The sequence below is a fragment of the Glycine soja genome, chromosome 11 (genome assembly GCF_004193775.1).
Source record: "Glycine soja cultivar W05 chromosome 11, ASM419377v2, whole genome shotgun sequence".
Taxonomy (NCBI): Eukaryota; Viridiplantae; Streptophyta; class Magnoliopsida; order Fabales; family Fabaceae; genus Glycine; species Glycine soja.
In genome coordinates this window covers 4533370-4560721 of record NC_041012.1, presented here as the reverse complement: position 1 = coordinate 4560721, position 27352 = coordinate 4533370, and the positions used below count along the sequence as shown (strand labels likewise).

At 30.9% G+C, this 27352-nt stretch overlaps 1 protein-coding gene and 1 pseudogene across 3 annotated transcripts; one reads left to right on the top strand and one right to left on the bottom strand.

The window, feature by feature from the left end:
* Nucleotides 1-413: 413 nt before the first annotated feature.
* On the bottom strand, nucleotides 414-6431 carry LOC114377147 (annotated as a pseudogene). Its single transcript, XR_003659040.1, has 5 exons — nucleotides 6285-6431; nucleotides 5123-5534; nucleotides 4609-4734; nucleotides 4229-4519; nucleotides 414-2843 (listed from the first exon to the last, which is right to left on the bottom strand). The product of XR_003659040.1 is annotated as a pentatricopeptide repeat-containing protein At3g50420-like (transcript).
* A 248-nt stretch (nucleotides 6432-6679) lies between these two features.
* On the top strand, nucleotides 6680-8748 carry LOC114377145 (methylesterase 3-like). 2 transcript variants are annotated; one of them, XM_028335552.1, is made up of 3 exons: nucleotides 6680-7086; nucleotides 8003-8137; nucleotides 8302-8748. In XM_028335552.1, exons 1-3 carry the CDS (start codon nucleotides 6718-6720, stop codon nucleotides 8587-8589), a joined length of 792 nt encoding a protein of 263 aa, XP_028191353.1. In that variant the 5' UTR covers nucleotides 6680-6717; the 3' UTR covers nucleotides 8590-8748. The 2 variants fall into 2 exon arrangements, with proteins under 2 accessions (XP_028191353.1, XP_028191352.1); XM_028335551.1 differs by having other exon boundaries at nucleotides 6682-7086; nucleotides 7997-8137.
* Nucleotides 8749-27352: the final 18604 nt, after the last annotated feature.

Here is a 27352-nt window from a genome sequence, read left to right as displayed (position 1 = left end):
AGCAACTAATTTGTCTGCACAACAACACAAGTATTCCCCTCACGGAATATATGATCGGACAAAAAATCCTTTAAAATAATCAATGAATGTTAGTAAAATATATTAATTTAAAAATTAACTTGATGGACATTCAATAGTTAGAAATTAGATATATAATTCTATTACTTTGGAGATTGCTTGGGAGAGAACCAGAAAGGGTAAATACCTGAGGGATCAGATTAATAGTACTTTAATAAATATTCAGTCCCCTTATTGTTAGAAAGAAAGAAAAAAAAAAACTAAATATGCCACATTCAGCCCTGTGTAATTTTTTTTTACAGTAGTAAAAATAGAAGCAAAGAGCTTCTTAATATTTGACTGGATATTCCCATAGGCATCGATGCTAACTCTTCGATTGAAGGTGATGACTAAGTATAATCCTCCACATTGTAGCGACGAGATTTATAGTTATTTAAGAATGCTAATTTAATTTACAAACATATTATTGTATTAGTGCATTTAACAAATATTTTGACTTAGAGAAGAATGTTGTATAACATTCTGAATACAAACAGAAGGTGGAAAAATTACAATCCATCATCCCTGTCGACAGTAGTTTAATCCTTACCTATGTCCTCAAACTGCAGTCCTGTATGTACTTCATTTGTTTTTGAATTAAATTGAACCTCTAGAGCATAAGCTTAGTCTCTGCAACTTATGTAGCATGCATTTTGTGTCTCTTTGTCATCATTTTCTGTTCTAATCATATTTCTTTTTAGCCTATGCAGTTCAGCATGCACTTCATCAGCCTTGGGATGTGATTGATCTCCGGAAGAAAACACATGAATGTCATTCTTGGCCTCAATCCAACTTAACCCTGGATATTTGTCCAGCATCAATCCCCTCATATTTCTTCTTATTTCTGCAACTTTATCCCATTTCCTTGCAGCAGCATAAAGATTAGAAAGCAAAACAAGCGTTGGACCATCTTCTGCTTTCAATCTCAAAACTTCCTCTGCTGCATGAATTCCCACTTTAAAATTTTTATTTATAACACAGGCACTTAACAAAGTTCTCCATAGTTCTAGATTATCTTCAATATAAGGTGATTTATTGATAATTTCTTCTGCCTCTTCCAGTAATGCTGCCCGACTGAACAAAGTTACCATGCAAGAGTAGTGCTTAAGCCCAGGAATTAAACCAATGCTGTTCATATAATTCCAGAGGAACTTTCCTTGCTCAACCAACCTACTGTGGCTGCAAGCTGACAATAGAGACAAGAATGTCACTTGATCTGGAATAAGACCTTGTTTGAGAATCTCCTCAAAAACTTGCAATGCCTCCTCTACCATTCCATGGTGACTATATCCTCCAAGCATTGAGTTCCAACACTTCAAATCTGGTTCTGAAACTTGCGAAAACACCAAATACGCAGCTTCAAGGCTACCATTTTTTGCATACATATCAATTAGACTCCCAGAAACAGACATTTCAACATCATAACCCAATTTAACAGCATAGCAATGAATTATTTCACCTTGTCTTAAAACTGCAAGGTTAGCACATGCATTCACAACTCCACTGAGAACATAGTCATCGACCTCATGGCCTTCATGAACCATTTGAAAAAAGCATCTAATTGCACAAATTCCATCAGTCATTTTAGAGTAGCCAGTGATCATTTCAGTCCAGAGAACAACATCCTTCACCGATATTGAACAAAATACTCTCCAAGCAGCATCACTTTCATGATTTTTGAAATACATAGACACTAAAGTGCTTCCTACAAACACACTTCTCTCAAATCCAGTTTTAATAACTTCAGCATGAAGAGATTTTCCATAACTGGAAGATGGGAATACACCAGTTGCAGATATAATGCCAGCATAAGTATAGTCATCTGGTTTAGGAAAGCACATTTCCTGCAATTGGACAAACAAATTCATGGCCTTCTCTCCATCCTCGTTCTCAGAATACCCAGCAATCATTGAATTCCAAGAAACTAAATCCGGGTTTTCCATTCTACTAAAAATCCTGTATGCTGTTTGCATATTACCAGCGTTGCAGTACATGTCAACCAGAGCATTTTGCAGATGTAAATCAAGTGACACGTTCCTAACAATCACATGGGCATGAATCAATCTCCCAGAACGATAATCCTTCAGACGGCTACAGGAATTCAAAACCATACAATAGGTGAACTGGGTTGGGGCAAAACCAACACTCATCATTTTGATAAATAGCCAAATACCCTCCTCGATCTTATTATTCTTTAGATATCCCATAATGAGAGAATTCCAAGCAACATGATCTCTATCAACCATATCCCAAAAAACCAATTCAGCAGAACTCAAATCCCCGCAATTCGAGTACATATTAAGCAAAGAAGTTTGGAGACAAATATCATTCAAACCCAACTTGAAGCCCTTGGCGTGAAGTGACGATCCAAACCACCAATGCTCTAGCAAGGAAGATGCTTGCAACAAGCTAGTGAAAGTCGTGCTGGAGGGTCTAAGACCATTAGTAACCATTTGGGTATACAATTCAAGAGCAGAAATGGCATGGTTTGGTGATGCTCGAGAATAGGCTGCAAGGAGTGCATTGTAAGAAACAATGGTTCTGCGAGGCATTTTGTCGAACACGAGGTGAGAGTCCGTGAGTGAACCACACCGTGCATACATAGAGAGGATGTTGTTGTACACAAACGGAGATTGGGAGGTGAAGGCGGTGGTAGTGGTTAATATGAGGGCGTGGAGTTGACGCGCCTCTCGCAGTGAGGTCACGGTGCTGCATTTTTGGAGCAGAGATAGAGCATGACCCTCTGCTACACAAAAACATGCTTTGTTCATGTAATTGTTGCATACGTAAATCTTACCCAACGCACAAACAGAAACAGCGATAATGAATAATGAATGGAGTGCTATGTTACTTTGCTTCTTGCTGAATGTGAAAATGAACTAAAGGCACTCAATCTTTGTAAAACTCTCTGAAACATTACAGTACATAGTACAAAATTTCGTTGGTTTCAGTTTTTATCTAATGGTGTTATTTTGTAATTTTTCACACAATCTTAATTAATAAAAAATATAATAGAAGAATGTGTTACATATATTAATATTTGAAATATCTATAATTAGATATTAGTATGGGTGAAAAACAATGAAGTAAATTGATCAAAGAAAAAAATTCATGACTAAGTTAATGAAGTAAATTCAAGTTTTAATCAAATCAAACTCAAACTTTAAATTTAACTCATTTAAATAGACTAGTCAAGCTTAAACAAATTTTAAATTCCTAAAGTGAGTTTGTAACATTTTGTCAAAACACTTTTAAAAAGTCAAGAATGATAGATGGACAAATCTACTTCCCTACCTGTTATCCCGTGCCTTGGAGTTGGAATTAAAAAATAAAAGATTTTCAAAAGGACGAAGAATTATAACGTAGTTTTAAATCTATTTTAACATATTTTCATTACTGATTATTTTTAAATGTCAATTTAGATAATTTTATAGATAAATAAATTGCAAACATTTTCTTTCAATTATTTTTAAATATATTTTAACATACAATACCGAATGATATATGTTAAAGAAAATATTTCTCCTATGAAACGTGATTTGCATGATCACGACTAAAGTGAACTTTTAGACATAATATATGTTTGTTTTATTGTTGTAAAACTTTTGGGACAAAGTGAAATTTGCAAAAACATCTAGACCTTTCTTTTTGTAAAATTAAGTTTGTGAACCATTAAATTTATCTTGAAATTCATGCATTGTATTTTGAACAGAAATCCAAATATAGCCTTAGAGTTTCTATCATTTTAACTTATCTAAGTAATAATATCTTGTAATTTTATAATTTTTTTAATCGCGTAATATTAGTCTTAAGTCAATAATGATCAAAAGTTAAAAACTTAGAAAATTCAACAATCAAAAGGTTTGAAATTATTTCGGCTAAAAAATGCTAAAATTAGTGAATTATACTATTATATTGTCCTAAGTCCTGACCAACAACACCAACAAACACATGGTAAAAAATCTCGCCCCAAGATTTAATCTCTCCTTAAATATAGAATTAGTCATAGCACACAAGTTTGAAAGACAACAGTTTATTCGACGAAGTGCACATGTAGGTACACGCACATGACATTAATTTTCAACTTTTGAAAATTTATTATGGATTACAATATATATACTTTTACGGACTAAACTTAAGGTCAAAGTGAATCCCTTGAAAATAATAAGATTAACGTTTACTTAACTTGCTTATCAGCTATCTCGAGGAGAGATAAACATAGTTTGTGGGGTTTGCTAAGCATAACCATGTGATCTGATCCCTTGATCTCTCGCACCACATCAATCCCTGCATTTTGGATCATCCATTGCTGATACTCCTTTGGAATTACCAAGTCCTCATTGGAAATAATATAAGCACTTGGAACAGACCCATCTTTCTCTTTGGAAAAATTCTCTGCCTTAGAAAGGTCTTCAGCAAATAGTGAACCCTTTCTTCTTAAAGTCTTCACCAATTCCAGATCCTGCAAAATCCAACCCAAACCCATTCTCAATAGGGTGTATGTGCAACCATTTCATTTGTATTAAGAGCCCGAGACTGCAGGGAAAGTACCTCAGTGGAGCAGAGTTGATAGAACTTAGTGGACAAGAATTTGATGCCAAAAAGCAATGTTGTTTTGCCTCCACTATTCCAGAGCTCAGTGTCCATCCATCCGGTATATGGGTATCTATCAATGTACTGTCCATATCAAAAGTCATAGATTAATGATTTTTTTATCAGGAAATGTTAGGTGTTAATTTTTCTTTTTGTTAGTGGTGAATTTTAACTCACATTTTCTCTTTTTTTTTTCTCCTTTTATCACTAAACTCACCTTATAACCTCTCATTTAGATTAATGATGAATGAGTCTAGGACCTAACAAATGTACTACTGATGTTTACAGGGACCCAAAAACTCTCATGATTAACATGTGACATCTAACCAATTTGAAATAAATTTGAGCAATATTCTCATTTGAGTGTTGAAAAATTGAACTATAATAATTCTATCAAGTAGATGAAATGTGGGTCGAGGGAAGCAATGGAAATTAAAGTAATTTTCTATTTAATAAAACCATACATAAATACCTCTTCTAAGACATGTGATGGTTTGTGTTGGGTATCAGGAACAAAAGCTGTTAGGAAAATTCCAAGTGATATTTTCTCTGGGAATTTGTCCATTGCAAGGGCTATACTGATCCCTCCAAAGCTATGCCCGACAAGGACCACTTTTTCATTAGGAGCAAGCGACGCCAAGAGATCCAACAAAGGCTTAGAATACTCAGAAAATGTGTGGATGTCTTCAATGTCGTGTGTGTCGATGCCAGAAGCTGCAAGGTCAAGGACTGTGACTTTGTGGCCGGCGGATTCCAACAGTGGCTTAAGCTTGTACCAACACCAGGCACCATGGCCTATACCATGCACCAGGACAAAGTGATTTTGCTCTCTTTGTTTTTTACTCATCCTGCCTTTCTTACGCTTTGCTCCGTCTTTCCTTATCCTATATATAGACAAAAACAAACACGACCAAGTTTAGAAGTACCACATTTTTAATTACATTCTTATTATATATACTCTACTATTAACTAACTTTTATTAAAAAAGCCTTGTTAATTAGTGGCAGAAGAATTAATGAGTGAATGATCTGTTGCGTCTGTGGCCGGCTAACCGGAGCCGTATCAATGCTAAATTGATCCAGCAAGAAGGTTACTCATCAAAAGCAGGGGAAAACAACCAACTTCCAGTAACAAAATACTATAAGGGATGAACAATAAAAACGCACCAATGTATATTTTTAATATACGTAAAATTATTAAAGTATATGAAAATATTTAAAAGACTTAATAATACTTTTTATTTTAATAGCAAAATGTTTGGACGGTTTTGATTTTCAATTTTTAATAGCTCGATTTAAGTTCTCGTATGTTTAAATTATGTAATTTTGATTTTTTTAATATAACATCTTTAATGTTGGATTTTGGAACAAATCTTAAACTGAAAATTTAATCTTTCCAGATGTAACAATAAAGATTCAATTCTTGGGAAATAATTTTATAGATTTGCATGGTTTTTATTAACAAAAAATTATTGTTCATCTAGTAACAATAAAACACGGGAAGGAAGAAGAACAGTTAGAATGCACGAGAAATGAGATGACGAAGAACAAAAATAAGATAAACCAATAACTGAAGATCTAATTAAAAACAAACCAACAAAAGATCTACCAAACAAAGATTAGAAAAAAACATACCAGAGAAGGGGAAGGGAGGAAGAAGAAGGGGCATGCGGAGGAGGGGAAGTGGGAAAGAAGGACACCGAGGAGAGAGAGAAAGGAAGAAGAGAGTAAGGAAGATGGTGTGTGGGTGGGTTAAAGTAAGATTCATATGCTATATATTAAAATTTATCTAAAACTTTAAAATGAAATCTATCACTAAACATTAAAGAAAAAAATTAAAAATCTTTTATCATATAGTTCACAAAAAATTCATCTAAAATTTTAATTTAAAATCCCCCAAAATGCTCTATTTGACAAAAATGTTAAAGTGAGAGTAAATCATTGACGTGTCATTCGAAAAAAAAAAGATCACGTGGCGTGAGTCGGTGAGTGTTTTGTACTTATTATAAATTTATTTTCTATTTATCCTTTGGTATAATCGAATTCTGATTCCGAAAAAGTAGCGAAGATGGAGAGGGAGAAGAAGAGACGTTTGGTATTGGTTCATGGAGCCTGCCATGGGGCGTGGTGTTGGTACAAGGTGGCTGCTTTGTTGAAATCCAATGGACACCAAGTCACAGCTCTAGACATGGCTGCATCAGGCATCCATCCAAAGCAGGTACACGACCTCAATTCAATTTCAGAATATTTTGAGCCATTAATGTACTTTCTAGGGTCTTTGCCAACAGAGGAGCGTGTAATCCTTGTGGGTCACAGCTTTGGTGGGGCATGCATATCTGTAGCTATGGAAATGTTCCCTACCAAGATTGCTGCTGCGGTATTTGTTGCCGCTTGGATGCCTTCTCCTGACCTAAGCTTTTCCACTCTCCTCCAAGAGGTAAGTACTTACTAACACCCCAGCTTCAATATATGTGTGTCTACAAAACTTCAATTATCACCTGAGATTATCGATGACTAGTATTCTCTAGGATATATAACTGTTGCACTTAAACTTCTAAAAAATTGCAGCACTTCTTGCCACTCCTTTCTTATATTTTGGAAATTTCAAATATTGCTGGCAAATGCTCAAATTTGCTCCTTTACAATATTTTCGTAAATTTGTTTTTCAACCTGGTCTTTTGTCTTGTTGAATTTGTTTAGTTATTCCTGTTTCTTTTATAAAGTGATATTCAATAATCATGTATTTTGTTAGGTTGTGATGTATTCATTTTTATTTGTCATAGTTATTGTTGATTTGTTGTTGCGGTAAATTACAGTATGCCTTCATCTTATTATTCACCCAAAAGCCATATATATACAGTATGCCTTCATCTTATTATTCACCCAAAAGCCATATATAGCTTGATATGTAGTTTCAGCTGCTGCTATATACTCTGCTTTTACCATGGATTCCACATTCATTTCTTACTTGTTTAATGCACAAGAGTATACTTTCGATCCAAGCGAGAAGGCATAGCCTGATGTGCTCTTACACCAAAAATGTCAAGTTATCACTATTGAAAAATATTTGTTTTTTTTTTCATTTATTAACTCACCCTATTTGAGCTTTGAGTTAGACAAGACAGTTAATTGAATAAAGGGTAATCTAACAAAGTTCTTTTTGTTGAAATTTTAAAGGAACTTAATTTCCAAACTCAAACTTTCCGATTAAACTAAAAGAACTCCCTATACGTTCGTTGGTTCTAAACTGTTTGTTTTAATTTAATGTATATCAGTATATATACTACACGAATTTGTGTAAACAAGGTGTTTGCTCTCTTAACTGAACTTAATTTAATTTTCTAAAGTTCCAGTATAGTCGTATAATGGAATCTGATTTGCACTCAAAGATCATGTTTGATGAGAACACCAGCAATCATCGAAATGGATCAAGGATGTTCGGGCCTCAATTCTTAGCATCCAAATTATACCAACTATCTCCACCCGAGGTATGCCAAATAAAAGATACCAGTATGTGTTGAGCCTAAAACGAAATCAAGTTGTTGTTATCATTTCCAATATCTATCTCTACTATTATTGCACATCGTTATTATTATGTTTTTACAATTTTATATATTTCTGTTACATTTGATGGCATGTGTAAATGAACCAGGACCTGACTCTAGCAATGTCACTGCTGAGACCCACTCGCATTTATGGTGATGTAGAACTGTTGCGTGAGAATACAAGACTCACAAAAGACAACTATGGAACCGTGGCCAAAGCCTATATAGTGTGCGAGCAAGACAACGTGTTAAGGAAAGATTTTCAACTGTCAATGATTGAACGAAACCCTCCAAACGAAGTGAAAGTGATTGTTGGTGCTGATCACATGCCCATGTTCTCCAAACCACAAGAGCTTTTCTCTTACCTTCAAGAGATTGCGAACACCTATTACTAGCAATTGAATATATGCTTGTCGATTTTATTAATTATGTGTGACGACTATAAAGAGTGGAAATCAAAATTTATCTTCGTTAACAAGGAAATAAGTTTTTGTATTTTTCAAGGATTTGTATAGTTGAACCTCGTATGAATTGTCATTTCTACTTTGTGTTTTCCTCGGGCTTTCGTCCATCCATTTGTGCAACAAAACTTATGTCCAAGAGCTTCAAAGCATTATCTTTCTTTGGCATACTAATAAAGCAAATGACAAGCAACAACTAATACTATTAATTAAAAGAATTAAAATCTTTCTCTCTCAAGTTCGTTTAAAAATTCTTCACTTTGGTTGTACTGAACTCGGAGTGCTCATTCATGTGTCCTCCTTTGAATCATGTTTTAGGATTGTTTTGCATGTATCTTGTGTTAGATTTAATTAGGAAGCATTCCATCATTATTTACTTAAATTCTCTTGTTAAGACTTTTACTACATGTCTACATTTTAGATTGTATTTTTGCGATTTTAGGAAAAATTGTTTGTGAAATGATCTGGATCATTCATAACTTATGTTTCAATAATTTGATTGAGGTGATCATCATAGTATTTATGAAAAGCTTAAACAAAGATTTGCACTTCTTTCAAGAAGAAATTGAGATTTGATTCAGCATGAATTATAGAGAAAATTATACTCAAACTCTCGAAGTTTAAATTTTCACACACATGTGCAATGTAGCATATACCGAATTGTGGGTATCAAAATAACATGAGATTCATGGTCAGAAAAAAAAATAACATGAGATTAGTGCCTAAATTTTAGGGACAAAATCAAACGATTTTCATTTGTTCTCTTGTGGTTTCACACACACACGCAAAATCTATAAAACAATTTTTTTTTTATTTTGTTGTTAAAAATATTGAAAATCATTTGATTAATCTTAGAAATTTATCAAGAAACTGTTTTTGGTATAGAATAATTTTTTTGGATACAGAATTTATAAAAAAATTAAAGCAATATCATTTATTTATACTAAAATAAAATGAAGTATTTATATAGTATGATCAATTTACAAATTTACATAGCTGTTTTTGGTTACCAATTACTATCGTAATAATATGATATATTCAAAATTAACAAACATAAAATCAGTTTATTAAGCATTATTGATTTTACACATGATGACAAACATCTCTTAACCACCTTATTTGACGATAAGTGTAAACGAATCAGGACTAGACCTTAGCAATGTCACTATTGAGACCTTTTCCTATCTATGGTGATGAAGATTTACAAGAGAATACACAACTCACAAGAGACAACTACGGAATTGTGGCCAAAGTCTATACAGTAGTGTGCGAACAAGATAAAATGCTAAAGCATGATTTCCAACTGTTTATGATTGAACGAAATCCTCCTAACGATGTCAAAGTGATTGCTGGTGCTGATCATATGTCCATGTTCTCTCAACCGCAAGAGCTTTTCTCTTACCTTCAAGAGATCGCCGTCACCTATTACTAGCAACTGAATACATGTCTGTTGATTTTATTTGTATAATTATGTGTACATGTAAATCAAGACAAAGTGTTTGTAGTTTCCGAGATTTTTATAGATGAATCTCTTATTGAATATTGCTTGTTAATTGGGGTACGAGGCCACACTTTAGCAGCGTTTGTTGCAAAGATGATCAACACTCCCCTTCACATTCTATACTCTGCTTGTGTGTCAAGTTTATGAAATAAAAATGTTATATTAAAGCACCACTATCACAAACAACATATAAGCATATTATTATTAAACAATAAAAATATATAAAATATAAATCACATGTAAAAGGAAATTTGATCTACAACAAACCCGGAAATGGATCCTCGCCTGCACCAAATGTCTTCAGTCCTCTCTTGCATTATTTTCAACCGTCGGATCTATATAAATAGACCAGATTAAAAATTATATTCATGTCACATCAAAAGAAAACTGCCCAATTATTATTGTGGCACGGGGCGGGACTACTTGTATACCTGAACAATTTTTCCGTATATATTATTTGAGTTGTTGATTAATAATGTTAAACTTTTTTAATAAATAAATATTTTAAAACATATAAATTATATTACAAATTTAAGATAAGTAAGTAATATTATACTACAATATTCTAAGCAGTTTTGTGTCATTTTTAGAGCGGATCCCGCCATCATCATCATTTGGGCTTCCCTCTAGTTTTGTGCAATCTTTAAAGTCAAGAACTTTCTATTCTCAAATCCCTCTAGTTTTGTGCCATATAAGGAGGTTAATGTTCTTATACAATGAGTTAGGATCATCTCCCTTTCCTTACTCCTCTATACAATACAAGTCACTTAAAAATTTTAAAGGCCGGGATCTATTTGTTTGTTTCCTTACTCTTCCATACGACCCTTTGTTCTCTCAAATTAAAACTCGAAATAGAGCAAGAGATAATAATCAAGGTCATAAAACTCACTATTTACAACAGCTGGATAAGTGACAGCGGACGTTGACTGACCATGACCATGATTAATTATTCATGAATGTAGTCTTTCAAAAATCTTGGCACTCACGTACAAAATCAACCATAGACGCACAAAATTGTCCAAGACCATTAATTCTTTAACCACAACCATCATCAAATTGATATTAGTGAAACCATGCATGTCTTGAAACTTTGAGTAGATGAATATGGTTAATGGAAGTATACAATTTTAGTTTCGACTCTAAAGTAAATCTAGGTCTAGAGTTTCCACTTTTTTTTATCAACTGTATGACAAATCGATCTTGTCGAAGTTTATCACTCGAACCCCTTTAAAGTAATTTTTTTTATCATCTCCGTATGCTCACATTCAACACAAAACGTTCACCACACCTAGAGTTATACAAAGACAAAACTAGGAGTAAGCCAAGGGGGACAATCACCCCCTTAAAAAAACAAAATCTTCTTATTAATGTTTTCAGTTTGCATGTTTTATTCATCCCCTATAAATTAAATTTGATTCTCGATGGATGAATAAATTTTTATCTAGTTAGTCTATCAAGTTTTTATGCTCTTATAGCTCTTTTCTAATGCAAAGATCATTTTATCGTTATATTTATGATTGCAGCGTTTGAATTATATTATTTTAATTTGAAGTTTGAAACCAATATCTATCTTTTGCTAAAAACAACAAGCATGTTATAAATAAAATAATCATGAAAATTTAAATTAAAATTAATATAATTAAATATGATTAACTAGTTTTTTTAATCATTATGTTATGATTTTTTTCTTATATTTAACACAAAAGCGAATAATATAATACACAAAAAAAGTTGTCCACTACAAGCGTACCTACACACCTATAGTTCGAATCCGGCTCCTCTCCATTCCTTAGAGAAATGGACATTTGACATGTGACTTTAAATTTTTTAAGAGTTGAGATCTCTTTTCCTTGTGCCTGTTGCTATAAGGCTGCAATTCTTGCTACAGGCACTTTTAACTTTTATCTAAGAGAAAAAACTCTTTACTCTATTGGACAATTATGACCAAAATCTAATTTTGTCAAATTAAATACACATTCAGTGTTAGTATCAGGCGCTTCATTTTTGAAAATGATGCTATTCCTAAACAGTCATAAGGATCAAACGGATGCAACCTAAATAAACTACCATGCCATGTTAATTTTCTTTCTATATAATTCACAATTGTGTTGTAGTTGTCCGGAATTACGTATAAGATCTCACCGCATTACGTGTATAAAGAAAACACTTAGTTTAAAAAAGGAAATTGTAAAGAAAAACTGTAAATCTACCATTCTTAACTGTACTATTCAGTGTAAATTCACGCTTATAACACTGCAATGATCCCAATTAATATCATCATGCAGTTAGTAAGTTTTCTACTCAGGAATTTCAATGATAAGATGATAGACCTTGAAGTAGCTACTCTCTCTCCATCTGTATATAAAATGCGATCTTTTATAGATAAATTTTGACTATTGAATTAATTATCAATTATTAAGATTAAAATAAAAATTATCCATTTTATAAGTGGTGTCTGGATTTTTTAAATAGTCATATATTTTTAATTTTAATTATTCATATACAATCATATAGTTAAAATTTATTTCTTGTACTCTCACCTTAAAAAACTCCTCATTAAATTAATACATCTCTACAACGTACCATCAGCTGCCAGAGTCTTTAGCAGATTATTTCAAGATGAAAGTTTTCTTACTTCTTCACTAAGGAACTCTTAAAAAAACTCTAGAAACAACCTTTAGCAGATTATATTATGATTAATTATAATATAAATATATAATCTTGTATAATCTCGATAAGTGTGATGGAAAGTGGCAAGAGAAAATTATTGTCAAAATGCTCACGGGTATAATCATCACCAGGATATCAAACATTCAAAAAAAAGAATGATCAAGAGCTTGGACTATCTGTATCTGTTCCTTTCGCTTGGAATTGACCATATCACACTAGAATTTCAAAAGGAAACATTAATTAATTAGCATCAAGTGGAGGAAAGAACAGAAGCTACGTGACACTTCAATTCTTTGTATTATGTGTAGGGTGTGAAATGATATGATTAATTAGACCCCATTATCCATTAACTCCCCTTCTAAGCAAAGGGAAATTACAAACGACAAATTTATTATCAAAATCACAGTCATTATCTAGTATGCATCAATCACTAACACGATAGCCACTTACTTATTATAACCAAAATAATTGGCATAATAGGACAATAAAATAATCAAATTAAGCGTGTGATTTTAATTATCTCTAATTAGTTGTTAGGTGAAAAGGGGCCCTTTCAGATAGTGATTTCTCATGTGGTGAATATGAGCTTGCTAGTAAACAATTCTTTGTCATTGTCCGAAAATTGGCTTCGGTGCTTTAATGGTTTCTATGCGCTTGAAAGCTAATCTAGAAAGATTCGATCAATTCGTGAAGGTGTATTGTTTAACTTTTAATACTAATGTTTTCTGCTTCTATATATTATTATGCCAGTTTCCAGGTGGCTTTGCTAGAAAGAAGATGTAGGTTATATAGCCAGAGACGGAGTTCAAAAAATTGTGTACGAGCCACACCCATTTTCCAGAAGTTAAATAAATGAGTTGTTGGACAAACTACTGCGGTGCAAGGATTCTCCATACTTAATCAGGATTTATAATCATATTTTTGTGTGCACAGTATGAAAAGACTATCATACAACAATGGACTTGCGATTGATTTTTACCTTGAGGGGATATTTAGCAGACGGATTATTGAATTAGAAGACACTTGATTTATAATTCACCGATCCTATTGTAATTGAGCAATCTAAACTTATTACAGTTGATAATTTTAATTTACATACGTCAAAATTAACTGAAAAAAAAGTTTGTTCAAAATTGATAAACTATATTATTAAATTATAAGTGTTCATTGAAATTAATTATTGAAATAGTTAAAAATATAAAATGACTGAAAAAATAATAAAATTATAATTTATTTAAAAAGGATAAGCAAACAATTTGATAAATATATTAAAAATATGAAGGAAAGAAAATATAAAAAGATAGAAGTTAAAAAATAACCTTTTAAAAAATATACTTCAAATAACATTTTAAAAAATATTAGAAGTTTATAAAAAAATTTATTTATCGAACAATAAAATTAGTTTTAAAGCTAGTTGAAATATCTTGTTCAACATAATCATAATATGTTAAGAAAAGAAATAATATAAAATCATAAAAAAATATTTTAATTAATTATTTTTTTTTATAATATGTTAAGTAAATATGTTAGGTATAAAATTTAATTGGATCAAAATAAAAATAAAATAAAATATAATGCAAAATTGAATATTCAAATAGGAAGACGGGACTATGGATTATGGATTAGAAACTAAAATGCAATCAAAATTATAATTTAGCAAACAATAATAAGATATATGTATTTTAATTAGGTTCATTGGTATATAAAAAGGTCAACTAATGAGAAAATAATGACTAAGTGGCTAACTAATTTAGCAAAAGAGTGTAATAGTAAAATTAAGGGTAAAATATATTTTTATTTTATTTTTCTAAATATGCAAATTTAGTTTTTTTATTTTTTAATTTAGATATTTTATCTTTCACTTTTTAAAAATATTTAATTTTAATCCTTTTATTTTTTTAATTGAGACATTTTGTTTCCCACTTTTAAAAAATTTGTAATTTTACTTCCTTTTTTAAATTTTAGACTTGACTATGTGTTAGAAATTTGGCAAGTGCACCCAATCGTTACAAGTAGTAAATCTCGGAAGTCCGAGTATCGTGTCCACAGGGATTTTATTGCACTTATTAAATACTTCTCAATTTGTAAGTGAAAGTAAAATAGTAAAAACAGGAATAAGTAGGAATAGAGTACTAAAACTAAACAAAAAAGTAAAAGGGAAAAAACAATTGATAAAAATGCCAAGACCAGACATACCCAATTGGCCTACGATGCATGTAAATATGGTATTCATTATCAATGAAATGGTATTAGTTCTACCCACATCTGTTAACTACTTGCCCCCATGCCTTACGTTGGCAAGCCTATTTTAACTACCTATCTCCCAAATGCCTTTGCGAAAATTCAATAATTACAATGCATTAAGATTAAGTTCTAGATGTTGCTTAAATGCATGGGCAGTGGGTTATCATTCTATGCCTAGCAATGCTAACCCAAGGATTCTTTTCTTAGAATGTTCTATTAGGTGTTACCCTTTCCCAAGCGTATAACCCCCAAAACTGATGCATGCATTGAATCTTAAATATTTATTGGGGATTACCCTCTCCCGAGCGAATAAAACCCAAAAAGAGATCTAAGAATGAATGCAAGAATACAAGAAAAGAAATAGAACAGAAAAACCTGGAATAAATTCCTTTGCATTGATAACTCTTGAAGCTCTTTGTACATCGTTGGCTTTTTAGGCCTGCCAGGCCCTAGCTAGGGGATTAGCCACTCATGGCCATTGAGGGCTTACAACTGGGGATGAAAGAAAGAATAGGGCTAATAAAACAAAGAATAGAAAGAGAGGAAGGAAAGCTCAGGCTTAGAATGCTTAGAATAGTGCTCTGAGACGGGATGAAGTTTCCTTGGGACTGCCTCTCTATTTATAGTTGCTGAAGTGAGCTTATGGGCCTTCGTAGTCGCGCTCAGCGCCACACCTCGCGTTTAGCGCGTTCAGATCGCGCGCTGGGCGCGCCATGCACGCTGGGCCTGTGCTTCTGTTGGATCGCGCGTTGGGCGCCTAGCTGGGCTTAGCGCGCGTAACGGTTTCTGTCTTCGTGCTTAACGCCACGCTCAGCGCCTACAGTTAGTTGCTCGCTTAGCGCCTGATGCGCGCTTAGCACCCCTGTTGGGCTGGGCCTGCTTCAGAATTTCTTCTTTTTCTTCCTTTATGTTGCCACTTTTACTAAATGTATCCTCATTTTTCGCATCTGCAACCAGAAATTCAATTTAATTAATTTTCTCAACTTTTAATTACAAATAACTGTTAAATAATTAATTTTAAGCCAAAATTTGACTATTTAACTCCTATAAATTCACAGTTATTTAGCAGTTATCACTATGCAATTTTTAAATTCTTTTTTTTAATAAATTAAATTTGTTATAAATTAAATAATTTTTAAAAAAATATTTGTCATGTGCATAACAAATAGACACATATCAGTAATTGGTCATAGAATATATAGATCAACGTTTGAAATTGATTATAAAGACTAAAATTATGAATTTTTTAAAAGTAGGAGACGAAATATCTCAATTAAAAAAATAATAAATAAAAATTGTGAACTTTAAAAAAATTGGAGATAAAATGTCTCAATTAAAAAAATAAGAAAAATAAAATTACAGATTTGAGAAAATAAGAATAAGAAAAATGCATTTTAGCCTCAAATTAAATAGGAAGCTTTTCGGAGAAAAATATTTACTTTTAATATTACTCACGTATTATTTTTTTTAAAATATTTTATAAGGAATATCAGTGAGTAATAATAAAATATTTTTGGAGGCCTCCAGGCTTAAGCAACGGGTTGTGAAGAGTTTATATGAGTAGCTTTTATACTAACAGCATGGTTGAGATTGATTTTATGATTATATGGGTTGTTAATTACAGGTAGCTAATAAACTATAAAGGTAGCAAAAGGATAAATTGATTTTATTGAATATGACATTTAGTTGTAATTTTCCTTCTCCTTTTTTTATAATTCTATAATTTTGGGATTTTTATTTTTAAATTAAGATATTTAATTCTTTTATTTAAAAAAAATCACAATGTTAATCTCTTCATCTAGTTGATGTCTAAGGTCATTAAGGTTGGCCTCCATGTGACACTCTATAGATGATGTGTCATAAAATAATTTTATTTTAAAAAAAAAGTGGAGTAAATAAAATAGTTTTAAAATATTTTAACAAAAGTTAAAAAAAAAGGTTTTTTTTTTAAACAGAAAAAAGGGGTACCGGCTACCCTTATTCCCAAATTTTAAGAAATCTCATAGCCATGGCTCGTGAACCCTATACCTCTGATTTTTCCAAATCGCAATCTCTAACAACTGGTTGAGCAAGAACGTGGTGGAATGGAAAGCAGTGCAGCTTGGGATAATTTTGTCTCGGATCAGTGCATTGATTCTTGTATTTGTAATACTCAGAAGGGGGAATTGATATAATGTAGTTTCGGGGCACTGACAGTGAACTTGTGACTTGTAGTATGTGGTTAGTTATTTGACCTATTTAATGTAGTATGCTTTGGTTTAATCCTGGTTTAGAGAAATGATATTCTGACTTTGTTATATTTTGTCTTCCAGAAAGTTATTGTTCCATTGCTTTAAGGTTTGTTAAACCAAAGAAAATCAATAGTGCCTTCGGTCCAATCATAAAAGCACGATTATAATCATCTTTGACTCTTGTGATAAGCTTGATGTATAAGTTATTGTTTGATGTATAAGACTCAAAGATGATTATACATCAACACGAATTTTTGAGTGATTATTTAGCTTGATGTGTAAACTTGTTTTAAAATTCAACATGCATGTTTATAAATATTGAGTAGCTAGCTTTAAATATATTTTTATAATTCAAACTAAGCAAAACCTAATATATACACTACAACGATTAATTTCATATTTGAATTAACAACATTAAATGTATTTATTTTTTCACTTAATACACTTTCTAAAAGTTTAAAGAAAATTTGTGAATATAAAATTACTCGATGGAAATTGAATAAGTAATGTACTTTATTATGTATTATTTTCTATGTCTTATATTATTTGTTTTTAAGGTAATGTACTCACTTCTTAAAAAAGTTGTTAATTTTACAAATTATTATGGTAAAAATAAATTTGTAAAATATATCCCTAACTAAAAAAAGAGTTAGAATGTAGTTGTAAATGAATTTAAATAGTTAAATTAAATACTAATAAATGAGGACATTACTAAAAAATAATTAATCTTTTAATGATTTTATAAATAATAAATATTTTAAGACAAAATAGAAAAATTAAATGGGTATCTTAATGAGTGAATTAAGGGTATTAATTTATTTCTTTATATTAAAAATTATTACATGAATATATTGAAAATAAGTATTATATTTTTATTAATAAAAAATACAAGTATTATTTAAAAACATTTATTTTCATTTTCCTCAACTAATTATGCTTAAAATTGAAATTCTTATAACGACTTTGTTGGTCGTGGTTTTGTGAGCTACTAGTAGCCTAATACCAATTTGATATTGGAGAAATTCCACGTATAGGTCTCTTCCCACTCCAATTAGAAACCATACGCCCCCGACACATGAGGCGATCTATGGAATTTTAGTTTACTATTTTGCTACCCAAGGAATCTTGTCTAACAATAGCTTTTGTCAGCTTTGAAACCTCCGTTGGAATTCTCACTCCTCAATCAATTTCATTGTGGGATGTGGCTGACCTATACCTATATATGCATGTAAGCATTTTTGTTGCTTTTAAGGTAGGGACCGTCCAACGTGGCGAAGAAAATCTACATCTAAGAACCAACATTTATTGACCCCTCTTGATCTCTTTTGAAAGATGCATGACTTCCTTTATTTCCCATGTGATTAATTTGTACAAACGAGGCAAAAATTTTGTACACATTTTTGCTTTGCCTTTGAGGATTATGTTATAGCTAGCTAAGCTTCCTTAATTAATGGCCTAAGTCTAGAAAAAAGACGTGCAAGTGTTTAAGCTAAATTTGATTAACTAGTGTACTATATACTATATAGATAGATAGGTATCCGATGGTGACGATGTTGGTTGTTGTAATAAGGGTTTGATAAAGATTGATATGGAACATAGAGGATCTACATGCAGCCAAACACGAACGCTTCTCTATGATCAAAGGGAGGATCATTAAAAGTCAATCACAATATGAAGTCTTAGATTGGAGAACGAGTGATTAATTATGATTCATCATCATCAGTACTTAGGGATTTAAAAAGGGAAAGGAAGGTGAAAAGAAGCGAAGAAGAAGAAAAAAGACAAAAAGACGAAATAAGAGGAGCCCTGAGAAAGCTGTAGTGCTGGATAAGGAGAAACATCAGACATGAGTAGGGGCCCATGACCCATGTATATAGGAATACGGGTTTGTATGTATCCCATACCATACCATGCATTTCCTTCCATGTTCCTATAATCCTATCCTACCCCCTCACATACATACCTTCGTTGGACTATAGCAAAAGAATTAATAAAAATATGTGGAATCTCAGTGCTAATGTATATTTTGAGAGAGAGAGAGATAGATAGAACGGAGAGAAGTGATAATGTAATACTAGTCAATATGATATCACAAGAAGAAATGATTAAAAAAATAAAATAAAAAAGTCAAGTGGTTGTTGATATTATTTATATGTCTAACTCATTGTCAAGTACACTAAATTGTTTTAATTAAGTAGTAAAATATTTGGAAGTTCGAGTGTCAATTTTACAGAGATTTTTATTTAAATTGATGCAAACGTAATTTATAAACAATAAATAAGAAATTTAAATGTAAAATTTAAAGAGTAGAAATAAGGAATTTAAAATAGAAGATAAAGAGAGGTAAAGAAAAAAGATAAATATTTAAGTAAAAGATGATAAAGATAAAAACAAAGTAGAAGATAAAATAGATAAGAAATTTTAAGGTAAAAGGTAAGAAAAATAAAAGATAAAGATGATGATAAAAAGATGAATTCAAAATTTAAATATGCTAGGGTCTAACATGTCAAAACTACGTGTGATGCAATGCTAATGATTTTCTCTATCCAATATTATCTCAATCTCCATCCACATCTACTATGATACTATATTTTTGGTTTTTTGCATGAAGAACATAATTTATGTATTATTTTTTTCTAAATGTCTTTGCAAAAATAAAAATAATAAATCGCATTAAGATTGGAGATGCATGAAATAGGCTAAACGAATATTAATCTAGCAATGATTTCATTTAGATACTCTCTTTCAATCCTTTAGAAAATAATCATTTTTCAATGAATTATCTCCTAAACACGATATGGATGGCCAGACCATAATAAATAATTAAGCAAGAAAAAAAAACAATAGAATTAGGATTGCATTAAATAGATAATAAAAAGAGTTACATTAGGTCTGCCAGACTCTCAACAATGGGGTTTTAACCTCTCATTGTCAAGGATAGAGAAAAGAAGGATATAATGGACGTAGATAGAGGATTGATACTCAGGCTTACAATGTATTCATTAGATAGCTCATAGTCTGTGTGTCCTGGTGTGTAGGTGCGTAGGGATTGATAGTGATGTCTTTTTCCTTTGCTTCCTACTTCTTTTATAAGTATAAGATAGCTTAATTTTCACGTTATCTCATGCATAGCGCAAGCTCTCGCGTTAAGCGCGTCTTTAGGCTTCTTTGTGAGAACTTTTTTTGCGTTAAATGTGAGCTAGCTGCTGAGCGAAGGAATGCGGTGAGACTGTCTTGTGTACTAAGCGAGCTATTCCAATCTTTAACTTTTTTTTTAATCAATTTTTCTCCAAAGCACTTCAAATCTTCTTCTTTTAACCTCTATCAATAAAAAATTGTAAATTTATTAATTTTTTTATTATTTTATTAAAAACAACATAAAGAAAAAATTACAATCATTCTTAATCAAAATTGACTATCAAATTAACTTATGTTTTGTAGTTATTAATATCCATTTATGATATATATCGTTGATAGCAAAAATAACGGAATGCTAATGCCATCTTAAAAAATTTTATTCTGTTAAAATTTACGTGGGACATATGATATCATTGAAATATATTATTTACTGATCTTAATTAATAGAAGAAAATATGTTATTCATATAATTTTGGTACTCGTAATAATTTAATAATCTCATTCAATTTGAGTAATAATTTAGTATTAATATTTTTTTTCACTTTTTAGTTTTTACAGAGATTGAATTTGTAACATTTCTTATCTTTTATTCTTTTTTCCTTAATCATATGTCCATGATATTATTAATTATGACACAAGTCTTTTTTTCTTGTTTGAAAAGGTTGTAGATTGTTGGACGAGAAGGAAGTGAAAGTTAAAAATAAAAAAATAAAGGGATCGGAGGGAGAGAAGAGAAGAGAGGGCAGGAGTGAAAGAATAGAAGAGGAGGGGCATTGGCATGGCCATTGACGGCGACAATAGTATGTAACTGCCCGCGTTGCCCAACATGTCGTCTTTAGGCAACGCTGGTGTCGTTTTCGCTCTGCCCGCCCAAGTGCCAACTTTTCATTCAAAGAAAGAATAAAGTTTTGCTTTGCTTGAACATAGCAGTGAACACTCACTCACTGTCTCTATCTATACTATAGCATGTATATATGTACCAACCAAAACCAGCAACACAAAAACAATAAAAAGCCAAAAGCTATGTCGTTCTCATCTTCTGACTTGCTCTCCGGACGGCACGCGCGCTCAGCCAGCCCACTCATTTCTTTTCATGCATTCATTCCCTCACACATCCATCACATCACATTTCGAATTATGGATCCCAATAATTGATTTTTTTTTTTTTTTGCAGTTTCGTTCTTGTGCTTCCTGTCCCTGCATGCTTTCCCTTTCCCTTTCCCTTTGCAGTTTCCACTCTTTCATCACCTTTTTTTTTTTTATTTCTCTATATCTAATTATATTATATAATATGTTAATTTTCTACTATATATAGTCTAATAGCAATTTCAATTCCTTCATTTTTCATATAATCATGATTCACGTTTTTCTTTAACTTACCTGACTGATATGTATATACGTTCACATCTAGCATAAATATTCCCATTACGAATTTGGAGAGTCTTTGTTTGTTTTGTTCAGTCGCAATCAACAACATTGTGGTCGATCGACATTTTTATATGTCATGGAAATGAACATATTATAAACTTTATTCAATGGATCTTTGCCGAGTTGGAACAAGTGTGAAAGAGAGCATTTCCTTTTAGTTAAATAATCTAAAAAAACATTGGACGTTGGATTCCGTTGCTGGTTTTTTATAATGTTGACTTGAGGCCCACAGGATAAATTAATGCTTAATTAGATAGTTAGCTAGCTAGCTAGCTAGAGATCCATCAATTGATATCGTATATAAATATTGTAAACAACCAAGACTTTGCGTTGAGGTATTACCAATTAATTGGTTGCTATGACCGTTATGCTATCTTGCAACTTAAGTTATAATATACATTACTTAATGTATCCTTCATCATTAACACCCTTCCTCAATCAATCAAGATCTTAATTGACAAATGGTTCTGCAAATCGGAGACATATAGACCCCTCCTTTTTTTTTATCACTTTCGAAACAATTTTCCGGGTGAAGAAATATGGTAAAAAGTTTTCCTATAGCCTGAGATCGACAATTTACCCAAAACAGCTTGTTCACACAATGTTACTTGTAACTGATTGAATGATTGTGCATGCATGGTTACCCTGTCACTTCAGTGTGTAATCGTTCGATAATATATATTTACGGTTCATATGTTCTCATTCGTAGCATATTAATTGACAGATTACATAAAGTTGACGCTCAATTTGTCTTCTTTTCATTAGGTAAAACAGTATAAAGTTGTATGGACACTTGGTGAGTACAAGTTCAGGTCATTACGACGACCAAAGTCCTTGCTTTGTAAATATTCTAAAATTCCTACTAATTACTGCATGCTTTTTGGCCAATTCATGTAGTCGGTCGTATCAGATTGATGAGACTCCGAATTCCTAGTCGTCTCTTTTTTTTAATCTGGTAGGATTTTTTTTTAAATGCATAGGAATAAAAGAAAATCAAAAAATTTATAAAATTTATGTATTATATTCATCTAATTAATTAAACCTCTTTAGTTCCTAGTCATGTCTACCTATGCATACACTCGTGCACCCAACTTTAGTTAAAGATCGAAAATGTTACTCTGTACTGTGAATCTGTGATATTTATTTTCTATCTTTAACAACTTTCTTTCCCTCGTAAATTAACGTATCAAGCTAGTAATTTTATTATTTATATACTTGTTTTTTTTATACAATAATTGCACTAAAATTTGAACTATTGAAACTTATGCATTCTATCACAACCCCTTCCACTAGACTGACCTTAATAAATTTATTGATATACTTATTAATTAGTATTTTAGTCAGTGGAATTTTTAAATATAAAATATTTATTTTTAAATGACGTAAAGTCTAATCTTTTTAATCAAATAAGTTTTATAAAAGTCTAGATCTAATTTATTTCTTAAAAAGTCAAGTCTAACATAAGCATGCATGATGTATGTTAAGACCTGAGACCTTATATATTATCAACCTATTGAGTGACTTAACCTATTTCTATCTTTTTTTTTTACCGAACCTATTTTCTATCCCTATTGACGACTAACTTGCCATTATTAATTAGTGCATGACAACCTTAATGTTAGAATTTTTTGTCAAATATGTAGTCGTGGATAAGTCATTAATTGGTAGCAGTGGAATTTTTTATGGCGTTATAAACAGGATTACGAAATATATTTTATTGATATTTAAAATTACTTGAAAAATAAGTATTAACTGAATGACTTTTAATATATTAATATATTTTAATTAATTTCTTCTATTTTCAATTCCTCAACATTTATCCACACGCATGTAGGTTAAAAAAATATTGTAACCAATAAAATTTGACAAAACTGAATATATAATCGAATCTCTTAACCATGTTGATTAAAGTTTACTATCTAATCATGTATATATATATAAAAAAAATTATTAGAAAAGTTACATATACTCACTTTAATTCGGAAAAAAAAAGGTTGTCAATAGTGTATCTAAATCAAACTTTTAAATTCTAAATTACATGTATTGCATTTAAGTGCGGGTTGACCGTTGACCCAATTTCCACATGTGTTTGTGAATCCGACGTAGACCTGTGTAAGAAAATGGTTTATGAGTGTTCAACGCTGCCATTTGAATCTACTCCTACTCATCCAAAGCGGTTAAAAGCGCAGTTTTTTTTTCTTTTTCTGCTAGAATGAACGGAATATTAATCAAAATGGATTATATTGCACTCTCAAAAAAATGGATTATTAATGCTATTGAGGGGTATTTGAAAAATAAACTATTGAGGTTTGGGTACGAATTATTAATATATTCAATAAAATATTTAAAATTATTGATAAATAAAGTATTTACTAATTGTAAATGATGACGTATAGAAATCATATAAATTAATTTTTTATTTCATTTATATACACGTTTAATCAAATACTTAGTTACGGTCGTGCCATCAAATTTTCAAGAAAAAAAAATCTACATCCAAAAAAGTATGCGAATATGAGAATATCTAAGAAGAGCACGGGGAAAATAAAATAGTAATAAAAAAATACTATTATTGGTCAAGTTAGGTAAAGTGGACCGAAGAATTAGCATAGGAATTAACAAGGAAGCTAATAATCATTGCTAGATCCCCCTACCTACCATCACAATTATATTCAAATACTATGCTACTTCATTTTTTTTTAAAAGATCAATATAGTTTTATCAATGTCTCTAATTAATCCTTTTTTTTAGTTCAACTTCTAATAGCTTGAATTTTCTCGTCTTTCTTTCCCTGGAAACTATGGAATTTTTTATCCTAAAAAAAACTAAGGACTTTATATAATTATATTGGTTTATTTTCATGATTCATTCTCAAGTTTGTTTTCTTATATATCCTCATGACCAGTTTAGTTGGTTATGTTTTATCTGATATAATTAGCTGAAAAATTAATTAAAACTATAAATTATTGGAAACTAAAAGTTCATCAGAGGAAAGCTTGAAAATTGATATTTTAGTTTATTGAATTAGAAGTGTTTTTTTTACATGAAGAGTGTTGGATAAAATTAACAATATAAAATATAAAAGGCATGTTTGGGCATATATGCGTATATAGTTAAAAACTAATAAATTTAAATATTATTATTAGGTAAAGTATAATCATAAAAAAATTTAAAAAGTGAATTACTAACTTTGCACATAATTTATTGAAAGTAAGAGCCTTAATTAGCGGAGGGAAAAATTGTTATTTTTTGGATCATTTGTTTCATGGATAATTTTTTTAGTCTCAATAATTTTTTTTCTGAAAATATAACATGTTTAAATGTTATTCTCACGTATTATTAAAAAATATGTTTGGTTAAATATTAAAATTGATTAGGATTGTTTTTATATTCCTGAGAATGATTAAAATATATGTTTGATTGAGTTATTTTTTCCTAAGAATATAAATTATAATTACTAAAGAATCCTTATTAAGAAAAATCTGGTTACATTCCTTATCTTCTTCCAATGTAGTTGACAATTACTATAATTGAAAGAAGAGTAAAATTTGTCTATTAAAAAAGGAGCATGGAAGAGAAAAGAAAATTTATTGTAAAACATTGGAATGAAATTGACAATAAATTAAATTATGAAAACATTAATTGGGCAAGAATAAAATTTGCGGAGTTAAAAAAAATTTAACATGAAGAGAGCAATGATCGGTAAGAGTGTATATATGAATTTTTACTCATGAAGAGATATTCTTATCTTATGAGAATATTTTTTTCTTTCTCCCTTTGTCGGACTAAATATTAATAAAACGTGACATTTATCTTTTTCAGAAATAAAATATTCCCATGATTTTTTATTATCTTATAACAAACGAGAGATATTTTTTTTATCCTATATTTTCTGGAACGAAAATATTCTGTGAAATAAGTGTCCCAAAAAATTTAACATATGCCATATGTGGAAAAAAATCTTACAATTAACTCTTAGCTTATGAGCCATATATATGCTACTTCTATCAATTTATCAAATTTTAAACTGGTCTGTGTAACCAAATACCTTTAATACTAATAAAAAAAACACTTCTAACCAAAAACCTTTAATACATTTTTTATTATCAAATAAGATAGTCAACTTGGCTTAACACACACTAAGCACATAAACTTATATTGAACACATATTTGATTTTCACTATATGTTTTATCCTTTTTTAATTTTATTATCTCCTTTCTCCTTGTGAGATTTATTTGTGTGTGTCTTCTCTTGGATAGAAAAAATGAACATGTGTGCTCATCTCTATTTATACGCGTGTGTAGAAAAAAAAGAAAGAGGGAGAGACCATGTCTGATTGGGATTGGGCACCACACCTATATATGGAGTTAGTGACCATGATCGCTGGACAAAAATTATAATATATTTTAGAAAAATATTTCTTCAACAATTATTTATGACTTAAGAGAAAAGTGAAAAAAGAATAAATAAATAATTAATTCAATGATGTAGTGTGATAGAAAAAAAAAAGATAAAAAAAGAAAATTTATTGATTCAGGTATTTGAAAATTTTGGTCGTCAAAATATAATAATGTGAAGAAAAAAAATAAAAATATGAAATAAAATGAGTAATTATTATAAAAAATATATATTGTAATAAAATGTTTCTGTTTTTTATTTGAAAAATATTTTTTGACATTGATGTCGGTTGATATCTTGAGAGAGAGGAAAAAATATAAATATGATAAATTATATATATGATTTGATAGAAAAAAAATAAGAATGTGAATTAGATATTTTATATTTGTAGGTGTGAAAAAAAGGATTTTTGAGGATTTTATTTATTTGCATCAAGTAGCAGAAGGGCAGAATTGAAGCCGGGTTGGCTGGGGTGCGCAGTGACACATATTTTTTAAGTTGGGAGCAGTAGGGACAATCAGCTTTACACGTACTTCCACGTGATTACCCCTATCCTAGTCTCCTTGAACTTGCAATGATGTTTTTCCGAACATGGAGCATTTTACCTAGGAAACTCATAATCTCTTCTCTTTTCTCACGAAGAAGGATTATTATTTAAGAAAACCTTGATTACTACTGTATGAATTACTGCTTTATAATATCGTTCTATGTCTTCCGTTTGACTCGCATTATATTATATTGATTATACATGTGATTGATTTACTGATATTTTGGAAGGATGCCTACACTAGTACACTCGACACTAAAAAAAATCTTATATACCGCCGATACACGTACTCCTAATAAGGAGAAGACATTTACAGCCGTATATATAGAGTATATGTAATATATAAAGATCAAATTAAAATAAAGACGAGTTAAGAATCCGTGAGAACAAAAAAGGACGAATTAAGATCAATAAAAATGCTGTGTGGTTTCTGTTAGTATGCATGCATACAGAAAGGAAAATCAAACTGTTCGGATCCATAGAAAATAATGATGAGTCTTCATCGATCGGTATTAATTAGTCCAAAGTGGGACAGGCGA